At 50.1% G+C, this 18,148-nt stretch overlaps 1 protein-coding gene across 3 annotated transcripts; it reads right to left on the bottom strand.

Moving 5' to 3' along the window:
* NUTF2 (nuclear transport factor 2) lies at positions 1 to 17,590 on the bottom strand. 3 transcript variants are annotated; one of them, XM_067720027.1, is made up of 5 exons: positions 17,437 to 17,590; positions 3,997 to 4,124; positions 2,370 to 2,441; positions 2,187 to 2,285; positions 1 to 513 (listed from the first exon to the last, which is right to left on the bottom strand). In XM_067720027.1, exons 2-5 carry the CDS (start codon positions 4,093 to 4,095, stop codon positions 400 to 402), a joined length of 384 nt encoding a protein of 127 aa, XP_067576128.1. In that variant the 5' UTR covers positions 4,096 to 4,124; positions 17,437 to 17,590; the 3' UTR covers positions 1 to 399. The 3 variants fall into 3 exon arrangements, with proteins under 3 accessions (XP_067576128.1, XP_067576130.1, XP_067576129.1); XM_067720029.1 differs by lacking the exon at positions 17,437 to 17,590 and adding an exon at positions 16,969 to 16,992; XM_067720028.1 differs by lacking the exon at positions 17,437 to 17,590 and adding an exon at positions 5,094 to 5,362.
* Between the last annotated feature and the right edge of the window lie 558 nt (positions 17,591 to 18,148).

The following is an 18,148-nucleotide window of genomic DNA, read 5'->3' as shown; positions in this document are numbered from 1 at the left end:
TGTTAAGAAAATTTTTGTGGTTTTATTGTATCATGAGGCATTGAAACATCTGAACAAATCAATATCTCGGTGGTGAGGCAGCTGCTTTCTCCTTCACTTCTTTGGGTTACTAGAGCAACTTGTCAGTAGATTAAAAAAAAAAAAAAAAAAAGACAACCTTTCGCATTACTTAAGTCTTTCCAAGGCATGCGCTGGTACAACACAAACTTCTCCCATCAGATGCAACTAGTCTAGCGTCCAAACATCATGCACAATACCTCGGCAGCAGTAGCGCACTGCGCCCACTCCCACCGCGGCCCTGCTCATTTGTGTATGATATTTGGAGCATCTGGAGGAGCATGAATAATATCGGGAAGAGGAGGGAGGAGGAAACAGCATGAGTGCCTGGCTGGGAGGAGGTCAGCCGAAGTTGTGCAGGGCAAGCCTGAACATGTCATTGGTGCAAACCCAAGCATCATTGATGTTCTTTAATAGGAACATCTGGTGGAACCCCATGATGGGGTCTTCATCGGCCTGTGAGGAGAGAGAAAATGGTTCAGTAAGGTGGCCAAGGAACAGGAAGGGTGTTCAGCAGGAGGTGAATGCTGACTTGGGATCAGGCCCTACAATTTGGACGCAAATCCTAGGAGAGCTAAGGGGTACTTGTGACTGTGAATTGACACAATGTATGAAACACTAAACTGGGCACTAAACTGGGCCTTGAGATGGCAGCTCACACTGCTATGTACACAAACTGCAGAACAACTCACCAGTTAGCTACAGCAACAGAGCAGAGAACGTACGTGCCTCTGAACCCATGTTTCTGGGCACAAATGATCAATTTGAAAGAGTTCTGCAGCACTTACCATGTAACTCACAGTAATCTGTAAACTAAACAATCTTAGTGTCTGATTATGCCAGTTAGTCCAACCAGGAGAAGGTACTACTAATACTGACTATGGCCAAGTACATGAGAAAAGGCTCAAAACCAAGCTCACACTGATTACAGCTCTACAAGCGAAAAAAACCAATGCAGCACTATCAGGTAATCTGTTTCTTGTCATGTAACATATTTGCAACGAAAAAAGAAAGGCGAGAGACTTCCACCCAAACTGCAGAATACCCAGATGAGGCCTAGTTGAGGTAGGAGCCCAGCCAACCAACAGTGTTTCTAATATCACTGTTTTTTCCAGGAATTATCATCAGCAAGGAGGCAAATCAGTCTTTTGGGGGTTGGACAAAAACACCAGAAAGAACCTGAAGCCAGGTGGGAAGAGGCACTGCTAACTGATTCCAGCCTGGGAAAGTGGGCACTAAGACCCCAGGAGAGACCTCCTCACTCCCAAGGCCTATTTGAGCACACTTGCTGGGCACGGTATCTTGGACAGGCAGGAGAAACTAACAGGAAAGAACAGGCCAGAAGGCAGGTCCGTCTGGGTCCACTGGAGAGGCCTAGCCCCCGCCCCCCGCCACTTTCTTCCACCCTTGTAACGGACTCAAGAAGCCCTGCCTAGCCTAGGGAGAAGGCATGTGGGCCTGTTACTCTGGGCCCCATGATGCCACAGGCCCAGGAGGTTGGAACCTGGTTAAGGGGCAGCTCATTTGTCCTGCTTTGGGAAGGAGGAGAGGCTTTTTTGGGAAATCAAGAATCTGGCTTCAGCCTGTTAGAGCATAACAAGTAGGAGTTCCTGGGGGGTACGGGACCACAGGAAGGCTTTGAAGGTAACAGGTCTTGAGAAGTGGAAGGAGAAATGCAAAGAGAAGCAAGGGTTTCAGGAATCTGCTTTGCTCAGCAGGTGGAAGAATCAGCAGCCAGCTTGGGGAGTGGCAGCATGGACTCCAGCTCAGGATCAGCTGCCTGCAGAAGGCCCACCTACACCTTGAGGCAGTGCAAAGGCCCAGTGGCTTGGATCACAGCCCCATCCTGCTCCTATACCTCTTGTCCCTTTTCCAAAAATGCTCTATACGAGTGCTCTCCACAGAAATGTTCTATGTTTGCGCTGTCCAATAGGCAGCCACAAGCACTTGAAGTATGACTAATGCAACTGAGGAACTACATTTTAATTTTATTTCATTTTACTTAATGTAATTTAAAAATCACCACATGTGGCTGATGGCTATTGTACTGAGCTACACAGCTCTAAGCATCACTTTGGGTGTCCCTTGAGAAGCAGGACAGCAGCACTGCAAGGCAGCAGCACTATTACCTTGAGCTGGCCCACAACCATGCTGATGATGCAGCTATCTGGCGTGGGCTGATGGTCCTGCGCCGTGATGCTATGCTGGATTTTCTGGAACGGAAGGCTCTGCAAAGGAAAGAGTGGGTGGTGGGCTGTGGCCAGTGAGGTGGGGAAGGAGCTGCCTGCAGCCCAGCCCTGGCCCTTACTTACAGACAATTTCTCCACAATGGCAGCTTTCCCCTGGAATTGCTGTCCTTCCCACGTAAGGCATGACGCGTCAATCTGAAAACCAGGAAACCTGGGGTCAGGGCTTCAGAGCACAAGGAGTATCTCTGAGGCCCTGAAAGGACCCTGAAAAGGGTCTTGCTTGGGGAAATTAGTTCATGTCTTAGTTTCCCTGCCTGTAAAGAAGGAAAATGAGGGTAACTTCCAAACTTTACAGGATGAACAACTTCTTTAATTACACCCCAGCACTGCAGAACCCAAGCTCTGAAAGACTATGTAACAAAATACAAACTTATTAATAAGTTCACTTCCCACCTTTTATTCAAGAAGTTGTATGGCCTTTGATATGCATGAGCTCCAGGCTGGCTATATGTGGCCAGGGCTCAGTCAAAAGCCATCCTGCTGCATGGTCAGTCAGCACCAGGCCCAGAAAAGCCATCAGTGAGTTCCAAAGAGGCCCTTCCCATGGGGTCAGAGAGGAATGGAGGCTGACAAGGCCTTGCCTGGGACCCTCCCTACCATCAACATGTAACCCATTACCTTCACTTCTTCCCCACCCCATCTCTCCTGCCACAGCCTTCAGGGGCAGAACTCAAAAGTGCCTCTGCTACTTACCAGCTCTGACATTAAGCAAGCTACTTTTTTTTTTCTCCCCCTGAGTCTCAGTTTCCTGATCTTTAAAAGGAATATGTGCTGAGGTTTATATAAAATGACATACATAAAGTACTCTTTTAGGACCTTGCTAACTCTTCTCTGGGTCAGGCCTGCTTTAATTGATTTTAAAAGCAATATGGTAGAAGTGCCAAGGATCCCAGAGTCATACCAGTTTGAGTTTTTAAAATTCTCTACCTATGATAGTGACAATCAAATACCTGTGCTGGATTTGTTCTTCCACTGGTAAGATCCTTTTCTTTTCTTCAAAATTTCTGAACTGGCCCTGACTTTTTGGAGGGAGACACAAAGGAGTTTGCCCACAGCCCAGTCAGGCTGCAAGGCTATGCTGGATGACTCCTACCTCTCCTATCCTGGGCAGACCTGCTAGGCGTGGCCTGATCAATCACATTTCTGTCTTGGGCAGGGTCAAATACAATTAACTCTTGGTATATACGAACATCACTAAAACAGCAGCAAATCATACCTGCATAGAAGGGTTTCTCAAGACACACCAACCTCCCTGGACTAACCCCATTTGTTTCCCATGAGCATTCAGCGGCTTTTGGCCCCCCAAAGGAAGGTGGACCTGGGGCCTCCAGGAGAGATCAGCGGGGCACTGATGATGCTTACAGCTGCTGCCTCCAGAGGGCACCATGAGCCCTAGCCTCTGTCTGCTGCTGCCCAATCTAGAACAGAGGCACTCCCAGGACCATGGAATGGCAAGCCCAGAACCTGCTGCCTAGGGTATCAGAATCCAGTCTTACAGATGACAGAAAGGAATGTGTGGACCAGGGAGTTGGGCTAGGCCTTAAGCCCCCTGTGCCATGGAGAGTAGCTCAGATAAAAGGGGACAGCCAAATTCAGTGAGGGCTGCCAGAACTTGTGAACTGGAGGCACTGGCCCAACATGTGAATTGATTCCCTGAGGTCCCGTTCTGGTCCTAGAGCTGAAGACTTACATAAATTGCGCCTAGTTGGGTTCTGTCGTTATCAAATAACTGGTAGTAATGTTGAATGAAGCTGGATCCAATCTGCTCCCAAATTGGCTTGTCTCCCATTCTGGAGCGTCACCCGGCCTCGTTGAGACCTGCAAGTCCAGTGAGACAGGGAGGGTAGTGTTGGTACCTTGGTACCGTGGAAGCAGGAGGTAGCCAGCCAGTCTCCTCACTGACCCCCACCCCTCCCAGACCTCCTTGAGTAGGGAGTCTTTTGCTGACGTCTGTTCTCCCAGGAAACACAGAGAGGGCCCAGGGAACTGACAGGCGATCCCTCAATACAGACCAGTGCAGGGAGCCCAGAGGTGGACCAGACCCAGACCCTCCTTTGAGGGGCTCTCGTGGATGAAACAGCAGGATGGGTGCTGAGGGTGGAGCCAGGACAAAGGAAGGTCAGAGCAAGTCCAATGGAGGGATGGGCTTTTAAGGAGGAGCTAAGCACTCTCCCCATATCTTTTCATTTAATCCTCTCAACAACCTGCAAGGCTGTTGAGAGTTATTGCTATTCTTCCCACTTTGCAGGTCGGGAACTACTGATGTCTGTATGTGGAGTGTCTTCTATTGCAGCCTTCAGGCCCACTCCTTGTCCTGCTGAGACTCAGCACTCAGTCCCTCAACACTGCCCTCCGGGCTTACTGGCAGGTGGAAGAAGACCCATTGGGAGTGGGGGGAAATGGCTCCTCAAGGCCCCAGTTGCAACAAAGACAGCGAGTGACTCCCCCCGCACACACTTTGTCTTAAGGGGGTAGTTACGTCTTTGAGGCCAGGTGACATGATTTCGTCACTGATGGGGGTTATATCTACCCACTTCAGAGCTGGAACCATGGGTTCAGAGGATCACAGGTAATAACAGAAATGTTGGGAGGGGAAATGAAGGCTGTGAGGGGGAAATGTGTCATGTCTTCACATCCCCATCCCAGCACTCACTCCATCAGAAGGGCTGCCCCTCTCCAGTCTCTGAGGCGGGGAGGAGAGGGAGGGGTGGGCCCCCCCGCTACAGATATCAGGGACCCCAGGCTGCTAGACGGAAAACCCAAGCCCCAGATGAAAGAGTCGCTCACGCTTTGGCAGGCCCGGGTAGGGTGGCGTGCATCTCCCTGCAGGATCCATGACAGCAGACCTGTGTGTTGCTCTGTAGTCATCTCTGACTGTAGAGGAGCCCACCCCCTCTCTCCTAATAACAGGAACTCTGAACCAAAGCAGTAAGGAGGTGGGTTTGGCCCTGGCAGACAACCATTGGCAGTAGTGGGATCTCACGCAAGTCACTGCACTTCTTAGGGCCTCAGCCCCCTTCTCTATAAGAGGGTGGAACCCTGAGGTTGCCAGTGGCTGTGGTCTCACTAAGGGAACCTAGTAAAGCCCTCAACTCAACATGGTAAGTGCTAGTTTGCTCCAGTCCCTATGACCTCACCCAAGGCCAGAAGAGCCAGAGGGAAGGACAGTGTTAGTGGGCAGTGGCTTATCCCCAATCCAGCCAATCTCACTGCCTGTGACCAACACTCCAGCCAATGAGGGGCCAGGAAGCTGAGCCAGCTTTATTTTAAGTCCCCTAGGAGGTGGTGGCACTAAAAATAGCAGTTCAGTGCTGGGATGACTAAGAAATGTCCAGGAAAGTCTAAAACAAGCAGAGGAGAAAGCTTGGACCCGGTCACGCCTGCTTGGGACAAGGTGTATCCCAGTTCACACTCCGCCAAGAAATACATCAACAAATGGGAAAAACATAGGATCAACAGCTAGTCCCAGCTGCTCTGTCTTGGTCACATTTCCAAGGGGTCAGACTGTGACTGTACCACATGCAAACTTGGGTTACTGGAGGCAGGACACAGCCCCACATCTCGCATCTCTGCCCCTTCCACCCTAGTATTCACTATGCTTGGCTCACTCATTGTGGCCCAACCCTACCACATGATGCTCTCAAGATGCCTTGCTGAGCATCTTGAACTCTGGGGCAGGGGGAAAGCTGGAGGAATGGATGAGGGCCATCTCCCGCTCTGTCCTAAGCAGCCCTCAGGGAAGGTCTTGGAGAAAGGAGTATGCCAGTCAGAAGAAACAACATTAGCAAATGTCTAGAGCCTCAGAAAGAGATTAGGGCAGGAAACCGAGAAGCTGGAGATGGAGGATGAGGGGAAATAAGGCCAGAAGCTCATCCAAAGAAAAAAAAAGTGGCGCCATGTGGTGGGACAGTGAGGTGAAGGAAGTGGGGGGGTGTTTTTTCCTTTTTCAACATTGTTCTTAACAGTGTGATTAACATGCTAATACAAAAACTACTTGGCAGAAGTAGTGGTAGAGTAAAGAGGTGGAGGGATAAAAGGACAAGAAGACCCCTTTGGCCCGGTGGAGTGGGACAGGGCAGAGTGAGCTCTCCTGAGGAACAGGACTGCTCAGGGGCTCCCAGAAAGTGGGAGAAGGAACCTTCAAAAGTATGTGGACTGAAGACTTTGCTTTAAAGATGTCAAATGGGGCTGCTGAGGCCAACACCAACCTCATTCGAGGCCTTCTTGACCTTGATGTGTTTATCTCTATGTCGTGATCACATCGCCATGTGGTCAGATTCCACTGTCAGCCCACTTTACAGGTGGGAAAACCAAGGTTCAGCTGGTTGCCCCAAGCTCACCCAGTACATCAGTGCTGATACTGGGTTCTCTGGTCAAGGTCACTGCTTGCTTTCTGCTAACTTTGCATCCCTGAGCTCTAAACCACAAGGCTGTCCATGTCCCTCCCCTACAAAACCCTCACCCTTGGGTTAAAGGTCAAACCCCCAAAGCTCCACATGTGGCTATCCACACCCGTCCCTGACTCCTCAGCCATTCTCTCCTATCTCCATCCAGCTCCACACATAAACACACCAGAACTCTCTGAGTGCTTGCTCCCTGTGTCTTTTGCACAGGTGAGTCCTCCTGTCATGATGCCCGCCCTCCCCTCAGGTCACTGTTCAGATGCCACACATTTGGGTCCTCCTTTCCAGACTCAACTGCTGACTCCAACCCCACGTGCAAAGCCATATCAACACACCCAGGGCTCATTCCTCTGCCTGAACACAGCTCTGGGCTGTGAGGGTTCCAGTGTGGTTCCTGCCACACCCGACCCCACCTCCTCAACCTCCCAGCACAGAGTCCAGCAAACTACAGGATTTATAGTTTCTGACTCCAAATCTTCCACAAAGCTTTGCACTCATAGCCAGGAGGCAGCATTCCTGAGTCCAGAAAAAGCAACAGGGTGCAGAGCCCACCTCCCATCCCCATGCAACATAGAGGAGAGGTGGGCCAGGCTGGGAGGATGTTCCCCAGGATGGCCAGCCAGCCTTGACCTTGTTTCTAATATATTTATTGTGGAAAGAACAGCCTGGAAAGAAACAAAATGCCAAGGCTGAGGGGCAGCCTCACATCAGATTGGAGAGTGACCTTCATGACAGCTTCTCCTACAGCTCTTCCAAGAGGGCTGCTGACCACACCGTCTCCTGCTTCACTTAGGCTGACTAAGGCCAGGCTCCTCGAGGAGCAGAAATGACCTTGGTGACCTCTCACCCACTGAGCTTCAGCTTTCACTGACCCTTAGGTCTCTGTGGGTGCAAAGACGCTCTAAAAATGTCTCATAAACCATGGCCCTTTCCCAACAAATTTCCGCAGAGGCAGAGATGCCCCAGCCTTGTGAATGATTTCAACTCATTCATACTCCCTGAGGTTGTCACAGACCCCAGGTTAAAACCTCTGGCCCAGGAGATTCCATTGGGTAACAGAAAAAACTTCATTTTTATCCTCAAATTCTGGGTCAGTGTTTCCATATTTTGAAACTTGAAACAGCAATGTCCGGCTGATAATGTCTCACTTTCACTAATGTGTATTACGTGTAGAAATGTGCTAAGGGCTTTACGTGCATTTGTTCTAACACCCTGTGAGTCAACTCCCATATTAGAGATGAGCAAAATGAGGCCCAGCAAGGTCAGCTAATTTGCTCAAGGTCACAAGCCTAATAAATGGTGGAACTGGATGGAACCAGGCTTAGTGGACTCCAGAGCCAGGACTCCCAGTGATAACTAGTCTGGAGATAAAAATGAACAACATGGGGGCTTCCCTGGTGGTGCAGTGGTTAAGAATCTGTCTGCCAACGCAGGGGACACGGGTTCGAGCCCTGGTCTGGGAAGATCCCATATGCCGCGGAGCAACTAAGCCCGTGCGCCACAACTACTGAGCCTGCAGTCTAGAGCCTGTGAGCCACAACTACTAAGCCTGCATGCCACAACTACTGAAGCCCACACACCTAGAGCCCGTGCTCTGCAACAAAAGAAGCCACCACAATGAAGCCTGTGAATCACAACGAAGAGTAGCCCCTGCTCGCCATGACTAGAGAAAGCCCGCGCACAGCAATGAAGACCCAACACAGCCAAAAATAAATAAAAATAAAATAAATAAATTTAAAAAAAAAAATGAACAACATGTAGGGCTGAAGCCCTGATCTCTGACCTTGGCTTTCTCAGACAGGGGCAAGACAGGGGCAAGACAGGTCTGAACCAGGGCTTCTGCCTCCAAACAATGGCACCAGGCACACTGCCACACTAAACAATGGGTGTTTTCACCCATTGGGGATGATCTCACAGTTTTCCCAAATCTTCAAAGTCACAACCCCATTCTACCATCTCAGCAAAACAGATATAGATGCTGGCCTAGCTGGACCTGGGTCAGGGCTGGAGGCAGGAGAGTGATGAGGAAGAGGACATTACTGACTCCAGACTAATAAAACAGAAGGATGCTCACCTCTGAGGGCCCATCACCGAGGTCCGCAAAGAATGCCAGATATGCTGAGCTTATAGTGGGACCCTTGAAATTGGCACCAACCATCTCTATTACCCTCACACCTACTGTCTGCTAGGCCTCCAAGAGCCCTGAAGCAGAGGCTGAGAAGGACTCCGACAGGTGGGACTGACAGACAACCTTGGCTTAAACCCAGAGCACAGGCGTGCACTGTGGGGAGTGAGAGGGAAGGCTGCATAGTGCCTGTCCTTCAGGAACAAACTGCACCTCTTTCCATGATCTGAGGGGTGCTGTATATCCTGTCCTACGGCCCTCCAATGACTTCCCTTCCCATTCCCCACTGACAGTCTCAACCATTTATCCTGGCTTCAAGGCCCTGGGTGGCCTGGCCTCCCAGCTATCCAACCTTGTCTCCTGCCACCCACTCCTTCCCATCCTCTGCAGCCACTCTGGGCATTTTCCTGTTTCTGGAACATGTTGAGCCTGTCTCACTGGAGGGGTTTGCAACTGTTGATCCTTCTACCTGGATCACCCTTCTTCGTAGATCTCCATGTGTCTGCTTCCTTGTCACATATGTGTCAGGTCAAATGTTACCTCCTCATAGATATCTTCAGACACTGTGACCACTCCGTCTAAAGCAGCCACCCATTTACTCACTTCACCACCCCGTTTCATCTTCTTAGCACTTGTCACTGCATGAGACTGTCACATTTACATATTTGTTTATGGTCTGTCTCCCTGACTGGGGCACCCCTGTTCCCATGGTGCCTGGCCCAGCCCCTCTGCTCTGGAGGACTGAGCTCTGGGCAAACCCTGTTCAATTTAAGTGGCCAAGTGACCCACTTCCCCTCCTCCCACACCTTCTGTCCAAGTTGTCAGGAAACAATCCTTTGCCTTCCACCCAGCCATCTGTCTGAGGCGTGTGGGAAGTGGGGCTTAGCCCCAAACACCCTCCATCCCCCCACAAGGCTCTGATCACCTGAGGGACAACTGGGGCTGAATAGTAGGCACACAACCACTTCCCTCAAAGGCTTGGCCTCTAGTTTGCTTCTCCTCTCCCTCATGGTATGACCCTCTGACCCTGTCTCTTCATCAGTAATTATGAGGATGTTAGGGGTAATCAACTGAGGGTATAAAGCAGGACTCAGCTGTAAGCAGTCATTGGCAGGTGCTAGGTGAATACTAGGTCAAGAGCTAGGAAGAAGGTGGATATCTCAGTCTCCTATAGGGACACCACACTAAAGAGCAGCCTTGACCGAGGACTGGCAACAGCCTCGTCCACCACTCCCCTGCCTGAAGTTGGGAGGGAAATCAGCTAAGGTCTGCTGCCCAGATGGCTGGCCAGGACAGAACCCTCTCCTGGGGCAGACCCCTGATGTCTAGGTGCCCCCAGCACCCTAAGGGCCTTTTCCTTATCTTCTATTTGAAGAAAGGGCTCCAGAGATTTCAGGCTGCCCTGGCTGGCCCAGAAGGTGAATCCCGAGACCTGCATTGTAGTCCCTCTGCTCCATGCTTATTCAGTCCTTGAGTGGCCACCCCTTCCCAGGTGGCTCAGGGATCTCTGAGGCCCCCGTCCTAGAGAGCTCCCATCCATGAACTTGCTGGTTCATGTACTGTAAGTCAAACTCCTGTAAGCCAAACAGTTACATGTGTTCTCTCATTGGAGTCTCACAGCCCTGAAAAGCTGGTGTGATTAGTGTAACTTTGTAGATGAAGAAACCAAGACTCTGAGAGATTAGGAAAGAATTCAAGACCACAGAAGGCCACTGGCATAGTCAGCATTAAAATGTCCACAAAATTGGCCTGGATTGGAGCAGCTGAGAGCCCATGTCAAGCAGCAGAAAGCATAGATGGCAAAATGAGGCTGTGAGGAATGGAGCCCAGGCCTTTTCTTCCCCTTTGAAATCAGCAAGCTCCATGGCCATCAGAACAGAAGCCTCTAAGTGCATGCTCAGCCTGTCAAAGCAGGTTTACAACCTACAAATGAGAACTTGCCTTGACTTGGGCCTGACCATCTCTGCAAGTGAACCAATGTCTCTTTACAGACATCCTTCCAGGGGGCCACAGTTTCTGCCCTGGTGAGACCCAGTGGCTCTAATGCAGTACCTGAGGCTTTAAGAAACAAACATTCCAGAATTCCCCCAGTTTACTGAGGCAAACTACCCTCAGTTCCCAGGTACCCTGGACACACCCCTCTCATGAGGGGAGGTTCTCCTTCTCCAGCGTAGCCCCCACTCCAGCCTGGGTGCTTAAGGAGTTGGTACATAGCAGGTACCAGCAACAAATAAAGAGAAAGGCTTAGGGTAGTGAGAAGGGCCAACCCCAGCTCTCTTGTGTTCCTCTTCCCTGGCCACTAAGACACTTCCCTAGTTGTAGCCAGGCCTGAGCAAATGATTCCTCCCAGGAAGACACATTCCAGCTGATAGGGTGAGAAGGAGAAGGCGCCACACAGACCTGGTGGTAAGGGTGATTACCAGAACGATCAGTCACTCCAGACTGACTCCAGGCCTGGAAGTCACTGCAGGGATAACCCACTGCTGTGGCCTCCCTCAGGGAGAGAGTCTTCAAGAATTCCTGTCACATACGGTCAAAGCAAGAGAATCACAGAATCTCAAAGTTAGGGAAGGGGTAGTCAACTCAAATCCAACTCCACACACACAAACATCCTCAAATGGCCCATCAGAAAAAAATAACTTTAAAAAGAGGCCCATCAGTGTATACGACAAACCCACAGCAAACATCATTCTCAATGGTGAAAAACTGAAAGCATTTCCTCTAAGATCAGGAACAAGACAAGGATGTCCACTCTCACCACTATTATTCAACATAGTTTTGGAAGTCCTAGCCACGGCAGTCAGAGAAGAAAAAGAAATAAAAGGAATACAAATTGGAAAAGAAGAAGTAAAACTGTCACTGTTTGCAGATGACATGATACTATACATAGAGAATCCTAAAGATGCCACCAGGAAACTACTAGAGCTCATCAATGAATTTGGTAAAGTTGTAGGATACAAAATTAATGCACAGAAATCTCTTGCAGTCCTACGCAATAACGATGAAAAAATCTGAAAGAGAAATTAAGGAAACACTCCCATTTACCATTGCAACAAAAAGAATAAAATACCTAGGAATAAACCTACCTAAGGAGACAAAAGACCTGTATGAAGGAAACTATAAGACACTTATTGAAGAAATTAAAGACAACACAAACAGATGGAGAGATATACCATGTTCTTGGATTGGAAGAATCAATGTTGTGAAAATGACTATACTATCCAAAGCAATCTACAGATTCAATGCAAACCCTATCAAATTACCAGTGGCATTTTTTACAGAACTAGAACAAGAAAATCTTAAAATTTGTATGGAGAAACAAAATACCCCGAATAGCCAAAGGAGTCTTGAGGGAAAAAAACGGAGCTGGCGGAATCAGACTCCCTGACTTCAGACTATACTACAAAGCTACATTAAAGAAGACAATATGGTACTGGCACAAAAACAGAAATATAGATCAATGGAACAGGATAGAAAGCCCAGAGATAAACCCACACACCTATGGTCAACTAATCTACGACAAAGGAGGCAAGGATATACAATGGAGAAAAGACAGTCTCTTCAATAAGTGGTGCTGGGAAAACTGGACAGCTACATGTAAAAGAATGAAATTAGAACACTCCCTAACACCATACACAAAAATAAACTCAAAATGGATTAGGACCTAAATGTAAGACTGGACACTATAAAACTCTTAGAAGAAAACATAGGAAGAACACTCTTTGACATAAATCACAGCAAGATCTTTTTTTATCCACCTCCTAGAATAATGGAAATAAAAACAAAAATAAATAAATGGGACCTAATGAAACTTAAAAGCTTTTGCACAGCAAAGGAAACTACAAACAAGATGAAAAGACAGCCCTCAGAATGGGAGAAAATATTTGCAAACAAATCAATGGACAAAGGATTAATCTCCAAAATATATAAACAACCCATGCAGCTCAATATCAAAAAAATAAACAACCCAATCAAAACACGGGCAGAAGACCTAAATAGACATTTCTCCAAAGACATACAGATGGCCAAGAAGCACATGAAAAGATGCTCAACATCACTAATTATTAGAGAAATGTAAATCAAAACTACAATGAGGTATCACCTCACACCAGTTAGAATGGGCACCAGAAAATCTACAAATAGGACTTCTCTGGTGGCGCAGTGGCTAGGAATCCGCCTGCCAACGCAGGGGACACAGGTTTGACCTATGGTCTGGGAAGATCCCACATGCCACAGAGCAACTAAGCCCGTGCACCATAACTACTGAGCCTACGCTCTAGAGCCCGTGAGCCACAACTACTGAAGCCCGCGTGCGTAGAGCCTGTGCTCTGCAACGAGAAGCCACTGCACTGAAAAGCCCGCCTGCCACAACGAAGAATAGCTCCAACTCGCTGCAACTAGAGAAAGCCTACGCACAGCAATGAAGACCCAATGCAGCCAAAAATAAATAAATAAAACAAATAAATTTTATTAAAAAAAAAGAAAATCTACAAACAACAAATGCTGGAGAGGGTGTGGAGAAATCGGAACCCTCTTGCACTGTTGGTGGGAATGTCAATTGATACAGCCACTATGGAAAACAGTATGGAGGTTCCTTAAAAAACAAAAAATAGAATTACCATATGACCCAGCAATCCCAGTACTGGGCATATACCCAGAGAAAACCATAATTCAAAAAGACACATGCACCCCAATGTTCACTGCAGCACTATTTACAATAGCCAGGTCATGGAAGCAACCTAAACACCCATCAACAGACGAATGGATAAAGAAGATGTAGTATATACATACAATGGAATATTACTCAGCCGTAAAAAGGAACGAAATTGGGTCATTTGTAGAGATGTGGATGGACCTAGAGGCTGTCATACAGAGTGAAGTAAGTCAGAAAGAGAAAAACAAATATCGTATATTAACGCATACATGTGGAACCTAGAAAAATGGTACAGATGAACCGGTTTGCAAGGCAGAAATAGAGACACAGATGTAGAGAACAAACGTATGGACACCAAGAGGGGAAAGTGGTGGGGGGGTGGTGGTGGTGGTGGTGGGATGAATTGGGAGATAGGGGCTGACATGTATACACTAATATGTATAAAACAGATAACTAACAAGAACCTGCAGTATAAAAAAATTAAATTAAATTAAATTAAATAAAAAAGGAGGCCCATCAGGCTTCCCTGGTGGTGCAGCGGTTGAGAGTCCGCCTGCCGATGCAGGGGACACAGGTTCATGTCCTGGTCCGGGAAGATCCCACATGCCGCGGAGCGGCTGGGCCCGTGAGCCATGGCTGCTGAGCCTGCACGTCCGGAGCCTGTGCTCCACAACGGGAGAGGCCACAACAGTGAGAGGCCCGCGTACCGCAAAAAAAAAAAGGCCCATCAGGAGGTTCAGCTCAACCCCAGCGCACAGAAATCCTGCCCAACTTTCAATGTCCATCCTGTGGAAAACTTTTTGGATCCACTCCCCTCTCTCCAAAAGGACTATTCCCTTTCGCTTCTGGGGAGAGTGCCTCTGGTCTGACTCTGGAAGATGTCCTGATATTTATCACTCCAGGAGCACTGGGCACTTGAATAAGTGACCTGAGAGGGTCTCAGAAGAGACAGAAGCCACAAACCCAGGTTCCAGGCAGGGAATAAGGCCACACACCACAGAATGCTGGTGAGATTCTCAGGCACCAGGAGAATACCCAGCAGAGACCCCTGAGGAATGCAGGAGCTACCGATAGAAGACAGCTGCTAGACTCAACAGCCACAGCAATTTGGAGTGGTGACAGCCAAGTTTCTCAAGGGACCCCAGACTTTCCTGGCCCCAACATCCTGAAGTATACCTTGTTCTGTGGTTTCTCCAGGCACTGGAGAGGAGAGTGGGCTCACTAACAGACTTTCCTCTCTGGTGCTCTACTCATTCAGAAGCCCCCTCTTTTGCAAAGGGCCAAGAGCCCCTTGTGGGTCCCTTCAACTTAGCCCTCAGCACATAATAGCAACATTACCTCTGCCTCTTCCACTACTGTGACATCCTTTTCCCAGCACCAGGACTTGGTAGGATTCATTATTCTACCTCCAGCCTCAGCCCAGTGGGCTGACATATAGAAAGCGCTGCAAGAATGGTTGCTGAATAAAATGGATCATTGGTGTAAAAGGAGAAAAAAAAAATTTCAAGCAAGATACTAATGCCTCAGTAAGGGTATTCCAGAATTTTTTGATACAAGGTGCCTTCCAGTTCTAAAATTTGAGAATTCTTTCACTTAAATCATTCTTCCCATCCCAACCCACCAACTGCAAAGACAGCAGAATAAAGTGAAACGTGGCTCAGAGAGGAGAGGTGGTCTCCATGTCACTAAGGGACCTAGTTGAGCTGGTTGAGAACCCAGCATCCTCACAGCCTGCCCGCTTGCTTACGCAGCCATATCCTGACTGTCCCATGCCAGGCTCCACCTCCCAAGACAGCCCTACATGAATAGAGGGTGCAGATTGATTCTGGAGAACCTCAGGGTTCTTTAACGATTGGAATGAGAGGGAGGGACCTGAATTCCTCCTGTTCCCAAGTAACCTTTGTTCCTTTTTTCCAAGGAACAGCAGCATTTTGACCTTGAAGAAAACCCTTGTTTTCAAGTCACCTAGGGCTTTGCAATGTGTGAACTAATCCACAGCCATAAAGCCTAATTCACCTGACACCAGTGTCCTAGAAAGAACCAACCCAGACAATCTCAAGGTCTTGGAACAACTACTTATAGCACTAAGAGATCCAATCACACTGATCCTATTTGTGTCCTGTGGGTGGTCCCTCCTTGTTGCCCACCTCCACTGGCAAACCAGGCCTCTCCTAAGTCTGCTGAATGAACCTGACTCCCATGTGGTCGTGGGCTAGGATGTGGACTAGGAGGGTTGAGTCCAGAGAAAACGCAGGCCCTGGTGACGAGATCTGGACAGAACCTTCCTTGCCTGTCCTCCTTAACCAGGGAGAATGCAGTTCAACTGCAGGAAAACTTCCAAGGCTAGAGTTCAATGACCAGAAAAATATTACCTGGGGAAATACTCAAGGGAAAAAAATTCCAAGGATGGTGGCTTCCTGCGTCACAGGCCTAACTCAACTCTCCTAAAAGAACTGCATGCTGCTGAGGCCAGGTCTGCAGAGACTTAGCTGCATCTTTATCCCTGCAAGAACTGTGGCTCAGAAGCTACATTGGGGTCAGAGGAATCAAGGCTTAACGAACTGTCTCTTCTCCATATCCCATGGTCTTCTCTGGACTTGTCCCTTAATTTTATCACCAATCAGGAGTGCCTTTACAAAGCCTGCTAGAAGACTACCCTATGGCTAGATACTTCCCTACTCCCAGAAATCAATGGAGTCCTTGGAGCCATCATTAAAGGCAATTTCCCAAGGCCCAACCAGCTTCCTGCCTGTTCATAGGTCACTCAGTTGTTGGAAAATGAGCAGGCAGGTGAGGGAAGCCTGACTTTGTGCAGCCTCCAGCTCTAGTCCTGCCACCCAGGCTTCAGAAGGGCCTCACAGAGCATGAATCTGAACCCCACAGCCCAGATGTGCCCTATGCCCAATGTTGCTTGCAGCCCAGCCTCTTGTTTGGTAACAGGCTCAGGGACCTCAGACCTGGATTCTACTTTCCCCTCCTTTAAACCCCACCTTACCGTTACCATTCTTATCGAATCATCCTCCTCTGTGGGAAAAGGGCAGATGACTCTGGGAGGGGCAGAAGTGAGGATTAGGCTGTGCTGAAGAAATCTAACGATGTGTTGGAGGCTCACACATTCAGCCTTACCTCCTTGGCTTCTTCCCTCCCTCCACTAACGCGGCCGGCCAACCCACCCACGGCTGGGGCCTGATCACTGACAGAGAGAAGGGCGGGGACTGAGCCTACGAGTCCGGAGCCGCCTCATCTCATCAAGCCAGATCCTCTAAGACTGGCCGGGGATGAAGTCCCACGTGGAACCCGCTCCCTACCCCAGATTCCCTGACCCTGGCCTCGATGCAGGAGAATCTGAGTTCCAGAGTGGGAGATAGGTTTCGTGCACTCTCAGCGGGCAGACAAGCAAGGGAGCGTTCACCTACATCCTAGCCGAGCTATGGTTGAGAACCGGGTGAGGGTAGGGCTGCGGCAGGCGGGCGCCCTTACCCAGTGCTGACTCCGGAGCGGGCCGGGTGGCACCTGCCCATCCCCGGATCCTTGGCAGGCGGGCGACAGGACGTGTGGCTGGGGTCCGCCCGCTAGCCTGCCTGCAGAGTTTGCAGGACTCGGGCTGGCCGGGCTAGGCCAGACGGGGCGGGGCCCGGAGAGCCCCATCCGGGTGGTCCAGAACAGAGAAAAAGGCCCGGACCCGACGCCGTCCGGTGTGCCCGCCACGGGCATGGTACGCCTGAAATGGGTTCCTGGCTGTCTCTGTGTTCCCCCTGGCCGCCGCCTCAGAGGACCGACGGGAGGCGGAGCCGCGCGCGACACATGGCCCCGGCCCCGCGCGGCTTCGGGCCGCCGGGGGGGGGAGGGGAGGGGCGGCCCTGGGACTCGCAGCTGAGGCTCCAGGCGACCCGGAGCGCGGCTCCTGCGGCCCAGCCCCCGCCCCAGCGCGCTAGCCCAGACACTCACCCGAGGGGCTGGCACGATGGCGGCAGCGGCGGCGGCAACCCAGCGCGGTCTGCGACCGACTGTCCCTTCCCCCCTGCCTTCCCTTGCCACCCCGCTGCACTCTGGGAAACGCAGTTCCCCCCGTTCTCCTTTTTGGCATAGATGCGCCAGGAGAAAACTACAGTTCCCGACGTCCTATGCGCCGAGGCCCAGACACGGCCCGCAGCGCGGGAGGGGAGACTAAGTCAGGGAGGGAGGCCGCCGAGGCGAGCCCCTGAGAATTGTGGTCTAGCGGAAGCCTCTGGAACACCCGAGCTTGGCGCCAGGCGAGGGTCAGGGCTCAGTTATCGCCAAGTCCCAGCTGGTCCGGCCCAGCTCTGGTTGCGCGGCCGTTCGGTGTTGGCCCCGCCTCCGTGGGAGCTCGGCCTGGCCCCAAACTGGCCTAGCCGCCCCTCCCTGGGCCCCTGAGCTGTTTCCGCTCGCAAAGCCCCCTCCCCTTTGGTGCTCTGGCCGCCCCTGCAGCCCCTTCGAGTGTTGCTCTAAGGCCAGCCGGGGCGGAACGCACAGCTTCTGTTTTTCCCAACATTCTTGCGCCCTGCCCGGTGCTAGTCGGACCCAAAGCTGGTTTCAAGCAGGCGAGGCTTTTCTTGGGCTGGAGACAAGATTACTCTTTAGATTTCTGCAGTTAGGGTCTACAAGACAATTCTCACAAGTTTGGTTTTTGTTTTTTTTC

This window comes from Pseudorca crassidens, chromosome 20, assembly GCF_039906515.1.
Source record: "Pseudorca crassidens isolate mPseCra1 chromosome 20, mPseCra1.hap1, whole genome shotgun sequence".
Taxonomy (NCBI): Eukaryota; Metazoa; Chordata; class Mammalia; order Artiodactyla; family Delphinidae; genus Pseudorca; species Pseudorca crassidens.
The sequence above is the reverse complement of the archived record's forward strand: the minus strand, read 5'-3'. Positions and strand labels throughout refer to the sequence as shown.

Excerpts from the sequence above, each read along its gene's own strand:
- NUTF2 (XM_067720027.1), bottom strand. The coding sequence starts at position 4,095 with ATGGGAGACAAGCCAATTTGGGAGCAGATTGGATCCAGCTTCATTCAA. Across the intron at positions 2,442-3,996 it reads CCCAACTAGGCGCAATTTAT|ATTGACGCGTCATGCCTTAC; the intron begins GTAAGTCTTCAG and ends CCTGGTTTTCAG. Across the intron at positions 2,286-2,369 it reads CCATTGTGGAGAAATTGTCT|AGCCTTCCGTTCCAGAAAAT; the intron begins GTAAGTAAGGGC and ends TTTCCTTTGCAG.